The 13581-nt window shown below is 39.6% G+C and overlaps 1 protein-coding gene across 1 annotated transcript in view; it reads right to left on the minus strand.

Moving 5' to 3' along the window:
- The window catches only part of BAZ1B (bromodomain adjacent to zinc finger domain 1B), a 79733-nt gene that overhangs the window by 57706 nt on the left and 8446 nt on the right, over nucleotides 1–13581 (minus strand). Inside the window, exons 2-3 of the mRNA XM_044746398.2 lie at nucleotides 13153–13269; nucleotides 9556–9700 (exon numbers count right to left, since the gene is read on the minus strand). Of these exons, the coding sequence (XP_044602333.1) occupies nucleotides 9556–9700; nucleotides 13153–13269 (262 nt within the window). The remainder of the gene's footprint in view (nucleotides 1–9555; nucleotides 9701–13152; nucleotides 13270–13581) is intronic.

Genomic DNA, 13581 nt, shown 5'->3' on the forward strand with positions numbered 1-13581 from the left:
TCAACATTATTAGTTATTAAAAAGAGTAAATACTCAAGAATAAAATCCTTAGTCAAAGAGTATGTGCATATCAACTGTATTCAGTAAAGCCAAAGTTTTTACCAAAATAGTTAGCAGTGAATGAGCAGTAGTACATTCTTGTCAAAACTTAGTGTTATTTTGACTTTTTCATATTTACTAATCTGACATGTACAAAATGATCTCACTATGGTTTTGATTTGATTTTCAGGATTACTAATGAATTTAAACATCTTTTTACATGTTTATGGGCATATCTCCCGAATCTCTTTCTCCCTTCCTCAAACCTTTCATCTTCCACCTTGCAAAGGTGTGCAGAGTATTTTCCTTTTGCTCCAAATCTATCTCCATTCTTCTCTGCCTTGCTCTGTGCTTAAATAGGCTGACCTCTATGGACTACATCAAAGGGCTCCCTTCCGGCCCAGTGGTGTAGTAGCCAAGTTCGCATGCTCCACTTTGGTGGCCTGGGGTTCACATGTTCAAATCCTGGGCACAGACCTAGCACCACTCATCAAGCCATGCAGAGGCAGCATCCCACATAGAAGAACTAGAAGGACGTACAACTAGGATACACAACTATGTACTGGGAGAAAAAAAAAAGGAAGACTAGCAACAGACGTCAGCTCAGGGCCAATCTTCCTCACCAAAGGGCTCACTCCCCTGTCCTCTAGATTTGAGCGAGTTTAGCCCATAGGAAGTATCAGCAAAAGATGAGACAGTGGAAGAAAAGTGACACTGGGGTATTTATTCCCCTATCTCCTAGCAGGTTGGTTATATGTTACTACCACGTATTCTTCTACAACTACACTACTCTCTTCTAGCTCCAATATCTACACCTTCCCCTTGTTCCCTTGGGGTCTAGAAGTAGTCAAGTCTCTCCACTGTTGACAGCCAGAGAGTACTTAACCCTTCCTTGTTAGTTTTCCTTGACCTAGATCAGATGTTGTCTGTTATCTAGAGTCCCTTTATTAAACTCAATTCAATTACACCATTTGAATATGCCATCTGTTTCCTGCCAGGACGCTGAGTGATATAAAGTGTGTGATTAAAACCCACTGGTGATCCCACAGACATCACAAATACAAAAAGAAGTTGCTAGCAGATACAGGGAGTCAAAGTAAATTAAGAAAATAAGACAGACTTTGGAACCAGACAAAGGACAAAAGTTTGAATCCTTGTCCCATCACTTACTGGCTATTGTTGGGCTACATAAGCCATATCCCTCCCTCTTTTGTCTTGCCAGCTTGTTTTTTTTTTTTAGTGAGGAATATTGGCCCTGAGCTAACACCTGTGCCAATCTTCCTCTATTTTGCATGCGGGATGCTGCCACAGTATGGCTTGATGAGCAGTGTGTAGGTCCGCATACAGGATCCGAACCCACAAACCCCAGGCCATGGAAGCAGAGCATGCAAACTTAACCACTACGCCAGCGCCAGCTTGCCTCTTTTGAGGCTTAAAAAAATGAAAGGCAGTATTCACCTTCTCAGCCTCCTTACTGCTAAGGGTGGTTATATAAGCCATGGTCTTGCCAATAACATGTAAAAGACAAAGGAGGGTGGGGGAGAATATGCTCCTGGTAAAGAGTTTCTTACTATGCTTAGATAAGCATTTCCTCACTCTGAATACAATTCACAACCAAGAGGCAACAAAGCTAAGGACCAGACCGAACACGCTGAGAAGAGCAGACCAGAAAGGCAGAAAGACACAGAGTCTGGAGTGGGATCCAAGATGGCGCCGTGAGTAGTCCTCTTTGTTTCTCCCCCTTCGAGTCTACAACTATTTGGACACTTATCGCTTGACAAAGGATATCCAGACAGCATCTCAGGACGTCTGAGATACCCACGTGACTATACATCGGAAGGCGGACAGACTTTCCTCCGGGAGGATGTGGAAATAGGTGAAAACTCTCTGACCCCGACGAGCAGCCTAGACCCGCAAGCGGCTTTCTTCCAACGGACGCCCCCAGAGGATCTACACACATCTAGGGCAGGAGCAAGCACACAACAGAGGAGCAACGGTGGAAACAGGTGACCAGAACCCTACCTAAACCCCCCGCAATTACTCCTAAACGAAGAGGGAAACTTTGGAGTTGCACACCTGAGCCCGCGGGGAGAGTCTCTCCCCGCCATTGGCGGGGAGACCCCGCCTGGTGTTCGAGACCCAACCTGGTGTTCGCGGCGCCCGGAGGGTCCCAGAGAGAGTCGCTGGGGGTACGGAGGGCTCCCAGCTGCCGTTGCCCGCCCTGAGGGAGTAAGGATTGCCGGAGATCTCTGAGAGGACTGGGGCTGGGGGGAGTTTCAAAGGCCGGCTTTGCGACCCGGAGGGGAAGCGCCGGAGTTCCGCCCGGGCAGCAGACAAAAACTCTCTATCTGCCATTAGCAGAGGGGCCACGCCGAGCATTCACCGCTCCGAGCATTCACGGCTCCGAGCATTCACGGCTCCGGGAGAGGCCCAGGGAGAATCCCAGAGGGCGGGGCAACCCCCAGCTGCCGGTGCCCGCCCTGAGGGAGTAGGGATTGCCGGAGATCTCGGAGAGGACTGGGGCTGGGGGGAGTTCCAGAGACCCAGCTTCGTAGCCTAGGGGGAAACCCTACAGGCTCACAGCAGCCTTAGGGAAAGCCTCTGCACAGCACCAGTAGGAGGCACCCAGCCGCCAGCCATAAGGCTGGAAGACCCCAGGGCAAAAGCAGCATAGCTAGGTGAACTAACCACAGACTGTAGAAGATGCCAATAGCTCTCCTGCGACCCATAGAGGACAAGTGAGATTTTGTGGGTGCCGTCAGCAACGGAGAGACAAATATAAGTGATCCCACCCCTGGCCGCCGGAAAAGCCCATAACACCGTTGCAGACCCCAAGGAGAGAGCACATCTAGGTGGGCTGCAACAGTAGGCACCAGCAGCCTGAAGCCCCCCTGTGACGGCCCCCACGGCAGAGGAGGGAATCCAAAGGGCTACTGTGGCTACGAGGAGGGGCCCAGGCCCAGTTAGCAACTGCAGACAGAGGTCCTGGTTGGTGCAGTATAAACAGCTGCTCCCCTACCACAGCAGCTGAAACAAGTGAAAGGAGCAACTAAACTCTATCTCCATGCGGAGGCACAAATCAACAACATCAAGCAATATGAAAAAATACATTAAATCTCCAGAACAGAAAGAAAGTAACAAATACACAGAAAACAGTCCCAAAGAAAATGAGATATATAACCTAAATGATGATGACTTCAAAACAGCCATCATTAAAATTCTCAATGAGTTAAGAGAGAATTCTGACCGACAACTCAACAAGTTCAGAAGCTATGTCACAAAAGAGTTTGATACGATAAAGAAGAACCAAACAGAAATAATGGAAATGAAGAACACAATAGAGGAGATTAAGAAAAATCTAGATGCTCTGAACAGTAGGGCCGATAATATGGAGGAAAGAATTAGCAATTTGGAAGATGGAAATATAGAATTGCTGCAGGCAGAGGAGGAGAGAGAAGCAAGACTAAAAAGAAATGAAGAAACTCTCCGAGAATTATCAGACACAATTAGGAGATGCAACGTAAGGATTATAGGTATACCAGAGGGAGAAGAGAAGGAGAAAGGGGCAGAAAGCCTATTCAAAGAAATAATGGCTGAGAACTTCCCAAATCTGGTGAGGGAGATGGATCTTCAGGTGACAGAAGCCAATAGATCTCCAAACTTTATCAATGCAAGAAGACCAACTCCACGGCATATAGTAGTGAAGCTAGCAAAAGTCAACGACAAGGAGAAAATACTAAGGACAGCCAGGCAAAAGAAACTAACCTACAAAGGAACCCCCATCAGGTTATCAGCAGATTTCTCAGCAGAAACTTTACAGGCTAGAAGAGAGTGGAATGATATATTCAAAAATCTGAAGGACAAAAATCTACAGCCGAGAATTCTCTACCCAGCGAAAATATCCTTCAAATACGATGGAGAAATAAAAACTTTCCCAGATAAACAAAAATTAAGGGAGTTCATTGCCACAAAACCTCCTCTTCAGGAAATCCTCAGGAAAACCCTCATTCCTGAAAAATCCAAAAAAGGAAAGGGGCTACAAAACCAAGAGCAGAGGAGATAAGTAGAAGGACAACAACAGAGAGTAGCAGCTCTACATCAGAACAGATTAAACCATGGGACGAGAAACAAAGGAAACTGAAGAAAACCGGAAAACAAGACACAAAATGGTGGTGGTAGGCCCCCACATCTCAATAATCACTCTAAATGTAAATGGATTGAACTCTCCAATCAAAAGACACAGAGTGGCAGGATGGATCAAAGAACAAGATCCAACAATATGCTGCCTCCAGGAAACACACCTCAGCCCCAAAGACAAACACAGACTCAGAGTGAAGGGATGGAGAACAATACTCCAAGCTAATAATGAACAAAAGAAAGCAGATGTCACTATACTAATATCAGACAAGGTAGATTTCAAAGTAAAACAGATAAAGAAAGATAAAGAGGGACAGTATATAATGATAAAAGGGACTCTCCACCAAGAAGACATAACACTTATAAATATATATGCACCCAACACAGGAGCACCAAAATTTGTAAAGCAACTCTTAACAGAACTAAAAGAAGACATCAACAACAATACAATAATAGTAGGGGACCTCAACACACCATTAACACCAATGGACAGAACATCCAGACAGAAAATCAACAAGGAAATAATAGAATTAAATGAAAAATTAGACCAGATGGACTTAATAGATATATATAGAACACTTCATCCAAAAACAGCAGGTTACACATTCTTCTCAAGTGCACATGGCACATTCTCAAGGATTGACCATATTTTGGGAACCAAAGCAAACATCAATAAATACAAGAGAGTTGAAATAATATCAAGCATCTTTTTTGATCATAATGCTATTAAACTAGAAATCAACTACAAGAAAAAAGCAGAGAAAGGTGCAAAAATGTGGAGACTAAACAACACGCTTCTCAACAAACAATGGATCATTGAAGAAATTAAAGAAGAAATCAAATTTTATCTGGAGACTAATGAAAATGAGAACACGACATACCAAATCATTTGGGATGCAGCAAAAGCAGTCCTAAGAGGGAAATTCATTGCAATACAGGCTCACCTCACTAAACAAGAAAAAGCTCACATAAGCAACCTCAAACGACGCCTAACAGAACTAGAAAAAGAAGAACAAACAAAGCCCAGAGTCAGTAGAAGGAGGGAAATAAAAATAAGAGCAGAAATAAACGATATTGAAACAAAAAAGACAATAGAAAGGATCAATGAAACAAAGAGTTGGTTCTTCGAAAGAATTAACAAAATCGACAAACCCCTAGCCAGACTCACCAAGAAAAGAAGAGAGAAATCGCAAATTAATAAAATTAGGAATGACAGGGGAGAAATCACAACAGATACCAATGAAATACAAGAGATCATAAGAGAATACTATGAAAAACTATATGCCAACAAATTGAACAACCTGGAAGAAATGGACAAATTCCTAGACTCCTACAATCTCCCCAAACTGAATCAGGAAGAAATGGAGAATCTGACTAGGCCAATCACAAGTAAGGAAATAGAAACGGTAATCAAAAACCTCCCCAAAAATAAGAGTCCAGGACCAGACGGCTTCTCTGGAGAATTCTACCAAACATTCAAAGAAGACTTAATACCTATTCTCCTCAAACTGTTCCAGAAAATTGAGAAAGATGGAGAACTCCCTAACACATTCTATGAAGCCAACATCACTCTGATCCCCAAACCTGACAAGGACAACACAAAGAAGGAGAACTACAGGCTGATATCACTGATGAACATAGATGCAAAAATCCTCAACAAAATTTTGGCAAACCGAATACAGCAATACATCAAAAAGATTATACACCATGATCAAGTGGGATTTATACCAGGGACACAGGGATGGTTCAACATCCGCAAATCAATCAACGTGATACACTACATCAACAAAATGAAAAACAAAAACCACATGATTATCTCAATAGATGCTGAGAAAGCATTCGACAAGATCCAACACCCATTTATGATAAAAACCCTCAGTAAAATGGGTATAGAAGGAAAGTACCTCAACATAATAAAGGCCATATATGATAGACCCACAGCCAACATCATACTCAATGGACAAAAACTGAAAGCCATCCCACTGAGGACAGGAACAAGACAAGGGTGCCCACTTTCTCCACTCCTATTCAACATAGTACTGGAGGTGCTGGCCAGAGCAATTCGGCAGGAAAAAGAAATAAAAGGAATTCAAATAGGTAATGAAGAAGTAAAACTCTCGTTGTTTGCAGACGACATGATCTTATATATAGAAAACCCCAAAGAATCCACAGAAAAACTATTAGAAATAATCAACAACTACAGCAAAGTAGCAGGGTATAAAATTAACGTGCATAAATCAGTAGCATTTCTATACATTAACAATGAACTAACAGAAAAAGAACTCAAGAACTCAATCCCATTCACAATCGCAACGAAAAGAATAAAATACCTTGGGATAAACTTAACCAAGGAAGTGAAGGATCTATACAACGAAAACTACAAGACTTTCTTGAAAGAAATTGACGATGACATAAAGAGATGGAAAGACATTCCTTGCACATGGATTGGAAGAATAAACATAGTTAAAATGTCCATACTACCTAAAGCAATATACAGATTCAATGCTATCCCAATCAGAATCCCAAGAACATTCTTCACAGAAATTGAACAAAGAATCCTAAAATTCATATGGGGCAACAAAAGACCGCGAATTGCTAAAGCAATCCTGAGCAAGAAAAACAAAGCCGGCGGAATCACAATCCCCGATTTCAAAACATACTACAAAGCTACAGTGATCAAAACAGCATAGTACTGGTACAAAAACAGGTCCACAGATCAATGGAACAGAATTGAAAGCCCAGAGATAAAACCACACATCTATGGACAGCTAATCTTCGATAAAGGAGCAGAGGGCCTACAATGGAGAAAAGAAAGTCTCTTCAACAAATGGTGCTGGGAAAACTGGACAGCCACATGCAAAAGATTGAAAATTGACCAGTCTTTTTCACCACACACCAAAATAAACTCAAAATGGATCAATGACCTAAAGATTAGGCCTGAGACAATAAGTCTTTTGGAAGAAAATATAGGCAGTACACTCTTTGACATCAGTTTCAAAAGATCTTTTCGGACGCTGTAACTCCTCACTTGAGGGAAACAATAGAAAGAATAAACAAATGGGACTTCATCAGACTAAAGAGCTTCTTCAAGGCAAGGGAAAACAGGATTGAAACAAAAAAACAGCTCACTAATTGGGAAAAAATATTTACAAGCCACTTATCCGACAAAGGGTTAATCTCCATAATATACAAAGAACTCACACGGCTTAACAACAAAAAAACAAACAACCCGATCAAAAAATGGGCAGAGGACATGAACAGACATTTCTCAAAAGAAGATATGAATATGGCCAATAGACACATGAAAAGATGTTCATCATCGCTAATCATCAGGGAAATGCAAATCAAAACTACACTAAGATATCACCTTACACCCGTTAGATTGGCAAAAACATCCAAAACCAAGAGTGACAAATGTTGGAGAGGTTGTGGAGAAAAAGGAACCCTCATACACTGTTGGTGGGAATGCAAACTGGTACAGCCACTATGGAAAACAGTATGGAGACTTCTCAAAAAGTTAAAAATAGAAATACCCTATGACCCAGCCATCCCATTACTGGGTATCTATCCTAAGAACCTGATATCAGAAATCTCAAGAGTCCGTTGCACCCCTATGTTCATCGCAGCATTATTTACAATAGCCAAGACGTGGAACCAGCCTACATGCCCAGAAACTGATGATTGGATAAAGAAGATGTGGTATATATACACAATGGAATACTACTCAGCCATAAAAAAAGACATAATTGGCCCATTCACAACAACGTGGATGGACCTCGAGGGTATTATGTTAAGCGAAATAAGCCAGTCAGAGAAAGACGAACTCTATATGACTCCACTCATAGGTGGAAATTAGTAGATTGATAAGGAGATCTGATCGGTGGTTACCAGGGAAAAGGGGGGGGTGGGGGGAGGGCACAGAGGGGGAAGTGGTGTACCCACAACATGACTAACAAAAATGTACAACTGAAATCTCACAAGGTTGTAATCTATCATAACATTAATAAAAAAAAAAAAAAAGCAGCCAAGTCAGAAAAAAAAAAAAGCCAAGTCAGTAAGAGACTGAGACTACTAAATATTAACACTAATTATAGATAAGTTACTAGTAAAAATAAATTGGGTTTACAGACTTCATACAATTGACTCGATATTAAGTAAATGAATCAAAGTTTTTTAATATCTAAAATTTTTCAAATATCTAACATATAATTAAAATTGATCTACATATTTTAAGCACATTTAGATTATCAGGTGTTTTGACTCAACAAATACGGATAGACAGACAAAAAATATACTAAAATAAGGGTTATGAGAAGCCAATTTTCATTTTTTGAATAAAAAAAAAAAAAAAAAAAAAGAAAGACACAGAGTCTAGGTCCTTGACAGTATTATTCGGCCTCTATACCAAACTTGGAATTACTTGCCCCTAAGACTTATTATGTGAGATAATCAAATGTCTTAACTGCTTAAGTTGATGCTACTCAAAGTGTTGTCTCCAGAGTGTTAGCATCACCACCCCAGGAACTCATTAGAACTGCAAACTAATTTTAGGCCCTACCCTAGACTTTCTGAACCAAAGTCTCAGGGTATGGGGCCCAACAACGTGTATCACAAGCCCTCTAAATGATTTTATTTAAGCTAAAGTTTGAGAAGTACTTGCCACTGTTAGTCAGCTATTTCATTATACACAGCTGAAATCACTCAGAACTAACACATTCTATCAACCTGAACAAGCTATCTAAATATCTTACTGTTTACTACCTCAACTTTCCTGTGCAGATTCTGCAAGACATTATGTAAAGCGACTAGCCCAATATCCAGCACACACAGATATTTAACAAATATTAGCACCCTTCCCCCTGAATCTTACTTTAAGCTTTCAAAGGATTACATACGGACTGCTTTAATGTTAGCTATCACTTTAGTAACAGTTATCCTTGAGTTACCTGGGCTAGAAAATTAAAAAACAAATTTAAGTAGAAAAAGAAAAAAGTCAACTCGCTCACTATTACTGTGAAACTTTTGCTTGTTGGTACCATAGATTTGGATTAAATAAATCTGAAAGTCTTTTAAACAAAGTATGAAAAAAATTACCAAACAAAAAAAAGCCAAGATAGCAGAGAGTTATCAAAAAGGGACAAAACAGGGAAAACAAGGGTGCAATGGTACACTGTGTAACAAATATCATCATATTAAACATTTCCAATAATGAATATGGTTCAAAAGTTTGGTCCTCATAATATTTGATATTAAGTAAAGCCATCTTCATATACAACACAATTTTACACACACAGAAACACATTCTGTCATATATGTTGGAAGCTCCAATCCTGACATATAGTTAGTGAGTCAAATAACATTAATAAAAAAGGCGTTTACCTCAAAGTCACACTCTTCTCCCACAGCATATTTGGTCATGATCTCCAACCAAGCAGTATCTACTAACTTTTCTAAGGAAGCTGTGTTATGGTGAACCATTTCCAGAACAAGTTTCTCATACCAGGCAGGGAACTCCTCCTTCAAACTAAACAAATATGTTATTAGTTATCAAGAAAATGCAGAAAAACCTATCCAGAGATTTACCCCAAGTCAATTTAAACATTTCTCTAGCAAATGTACGCAAGGCACTGGGGAATAAAAAGATTAAAAACCATGTGGTACACAGGAAAAAGAACGAACTTTTAAATAGCTTTGTCAAACTGACCTATCCAAGTTAATTTTCTCATCTATAAAGTGAAAATAATAGGCACATCATTAGTAAGGCTGCACATTTTCTCATTTGTTTGTTTTCGCAGTAGACTTCCCTTTTTAGGTATGAATTATTTATTCATATCCTTTGCCCATTTTTCGGTTAGGAGACCAGAACTTGATTATATTTGTGTTACGTCTCAATCAATAACATGCTTTCACATGCACTCATTCAAATAGTTCTCACAATGTCTTGTGAGATGCCTAGAATTTTCATTTTGTGGGTAAGGAAAATAAAGTAGGAAGGGTTAACATGTTGGAACCATGACTTGAACACCAAAGCCCTTGGCAAAGTAAAAGAATGAAGTACCACTTTCCACCAATTAAACTAGCCAAAAAGAATTTTAATTATCACACTCAATATGAGCAAGTGATTAGTGCAAAGTAGCATACACACACTGCTCGGTAGCCTGTTTCAAGTCTTTTGGAAGGCAGTCCGACAACAATTATCAAAACCGTCAATGGGCACAAAGATATTCACTGCTGGATTCTTGACGGTAGCAGAAAATGGGAAGCAACCTAAACAGATAGCTGTTAGAGATTCAATTCTGACCAGATAGTTTAATATTTGTGTTGTGGGGCAGAGGAGAGGATCAGGCACAAGAACATTCATCGAATGCAAGTATTAGGTTTATTGTCATATTACAATATTCTCAATCACTCTCTGTAGGTTTCATAACTACAGATGTTCCTTTAACTGATTGCTAGACTTAAAATCTTATCATACTCCCTTACAATTAATTAACATACCAAGTTATCTGCTATTCCCCAGTCACAATCAATAAGCTTCTAGTCTCCCTGCCTTTATTAAGGCTGTTACCTTTGTCTTCCCCTCACTGTCCTCCTTCCCAGCCTAATCATACTTCCAAGATGCCCTCAGACTTCCTTAATTCCATTAGGCCTTTCTTGGCCCCTATAAATTCACTCACTCTTTCTATTAAGCCTCCCAATCACTCAGCTTTAAAACTCCATTGTCTGTGGTATTTCCGGGGAGTGATGTTGGACAATGATATTCAGATTCTTTTACTAACTCTGTACTGTTTACATTCTTTAACAGATATTCATTGCTGTTATAATCAGAAAAAAAGATTTTTACTTTGAATAAAAATTGTAAAACCTCAGTCTTTTTCAATAATTGCTCCCATCACCTCCTATATTATTAGCTATCAAATCACATAAAGCATTCCCCAAGTGTGTTCTTCAGAACTCCCCTTCAATGTAATGGATTCTAAGGCCAAATAAGTTTGAAACCCACAAGATTAAACCATGCTAAAGTTTCTTTACTATAGGTCTTCTGAAAATCTTTAATACGCTTATGTGTATTATGACTTTTCAAGAACAAAGTTTGCAGTGGTTTTCCAAAGTTATGGCCAAAAATTCTCTCTTCAGAAAGGATGAGAGAACCCATCTCATTCTTTCTATTCCTAACAATGCCATGATTCCCTACCTGAATACTCTCTTAGCTAGCCTACACAGACTTCCCACTTGCCTCTTCCCTTTCTAACTTATCCTACACACTGCTTCCAGATTCATCTTCTCAAAGCCCAATGCCAATCAATGAAACTGTCATATGCACCTCTCCTGTTCAAAAATTATTGCTGTCCTCTCACTGTTTACTGAATTAAATACAAAAGTCTCATCTTGTCTTCTATAATTTGGCACAAACTATCTTCGAGCAGCACCTTCTTCATGAAATCCCATGAAGTTTTCCCAAACAACCCCAGGTTAGTCTCTCTAGCCTCTAAATTCCCACTGTACTTTATCTCTTCATGTGCAGTAAAGCAATTTATTTTCACTCTGAAACCAAATTCTCTTATTTGTTCCTAACAGTTTTCACTTGATTCTCTCTAGGTTTTTCAGGTATATAATCATATTACGTGCAACAATAACTGACCTCCTCCTTACTACTCTTTATACTCTTTATTAGTTGTAGGCTAATGGCTATTATCTTTTATTTGCACAGAATTTTCACACACATATCCTTCTGTCCCAAAAAGACACCCAGAGAAGGTAGTGTAATCTCTATTTGGAAAGAACAAACAGTTAGTGTTTATGCAGTACAGAGGATTATTCCTAGGCACTATAACCAATTCAAGAATAAGCCAAATATGAGACCTGCCCTCAAGAAGTTGACAGGCCACCACAGGGGTCAGCAACAGCCCATGGGCCAAATCCAGTCTGCCACCAGTTTGTGCAAATAAAATTTTATTGGAACACAGTCACTCCCACTTGTTTATGTATTATCTATGGCTGTTTTCACTGTACAACCTCAGTTAAATAGCTGAGACAGAAACCACATGGCCCACAAACTCTGAAACATTTACTAACTAGCACTTTACAGAAAACGTTGGCCAACCCCTGGTCTAGTATACTAAACAAGGCATACACATAAATAACACTAATCCAAAATGGAACGATGTAAGTGACCCAGGCCAAGGAGAAACAGGCAGCAGGTTAACAGTCTTGACTAATTATTAGTCAGTGATGGAGCCATTACTAGAACTCAGGTCTCAAGTGAACCTAGAGCTGTTACACTAGACAAACAGCAGAACAGTATTAGATTACTAAATTGTATGCTCTCTGCTTATCTGCTAACAAGACAAGTCAATGAGAAGTCCACAGAAAAAGCTTCTATTCCAAATTCCCCAGAGTACTGTTTTATCATCCCTAGTTTCTACTTATCTTTTGCATGCTCCTACTGCACAAATTTTGAATGTTTTCTTTGAGAGAATATCCAGACAAGTAAGCACTTTGAACACAGGATTTTTTCAAAGACCTCATTCAACCACCCGACTTAGATAAACTGTCCTCAAACCGTGTATTTATTTTTGATAGCTGCTGTAAATACCGTCCTAAATTTCAAACGACCACAAAATAAAGAAAACTTTCTGCTAATTTGCTGCCTCCATATTACTGCTAGATTATACCAGGTTCCTTTGCTTAGAACCACATCTCCAGAGTATTTACAAGGTAAAAGTACAGAGCAAGAATACTCAAAAGCCTGGAAAATGCCTAAATGAGTATACATACAACTATATATTCCAAACACTCTGTTACTAGCAAAATATCACTAGGCAAAGGCACTCAGACACCAATACATTATACTAATGTAATGTATTCCAATTTACGCCCCACAAATTTAAACATAAAGTTTGCTTTATGGTTAACATTCCCCCTTTCCTAATAAGGTGAAGACAGTGGTAGAAGGGCAATGCTGCCATTACTTACAGTTCAGCAACTTCCTGTTCCTCCTCCCAGGCCTCCTTGTGTGTTAGCTGACTGCTTCCGGTACTCTTACACGTCCAAATGCGCTCACTGTATCTTTCCAAGCGGGCTTCATACTCTCTGTTAACAGTGGCTCAGGAAAACAATATTCAAGAAACAGAGACAACCAATCCATATCCATAAAATACTTATATATATATAAATAAAACTACAGTATCTTTTCTATAATGTATGGATGGCATGAGAAGATAAAATTGAAATCAGATTCTCTAAATGAGATGATTAAGACTAAAGTACGATTAGAATGGTCTGTCTTGTTTTACAAATAAAATGTTAATATTTCAGTACAAATGTGATTTCTTCAATTCACTCAAGTTTCATTTCACGAGACTTACACAGTACAAAAATTTGTAAGGAAAAATAAAGGCAAAA

Source organism: Equus asinus, chromosome 14 (assembly GCF_041296235.1).
Source record: "Equus asinus isolate D_3611 breed Donkey chromosome 14, EquAss-T2T_v2, whole genome shotgun sequence".
NCBI classification, from domain to species: Eukaryota; Metazoa; Chordata; class Mammalia; order Perissodactyla; family Equidae; genus Equus; species Equus asinus.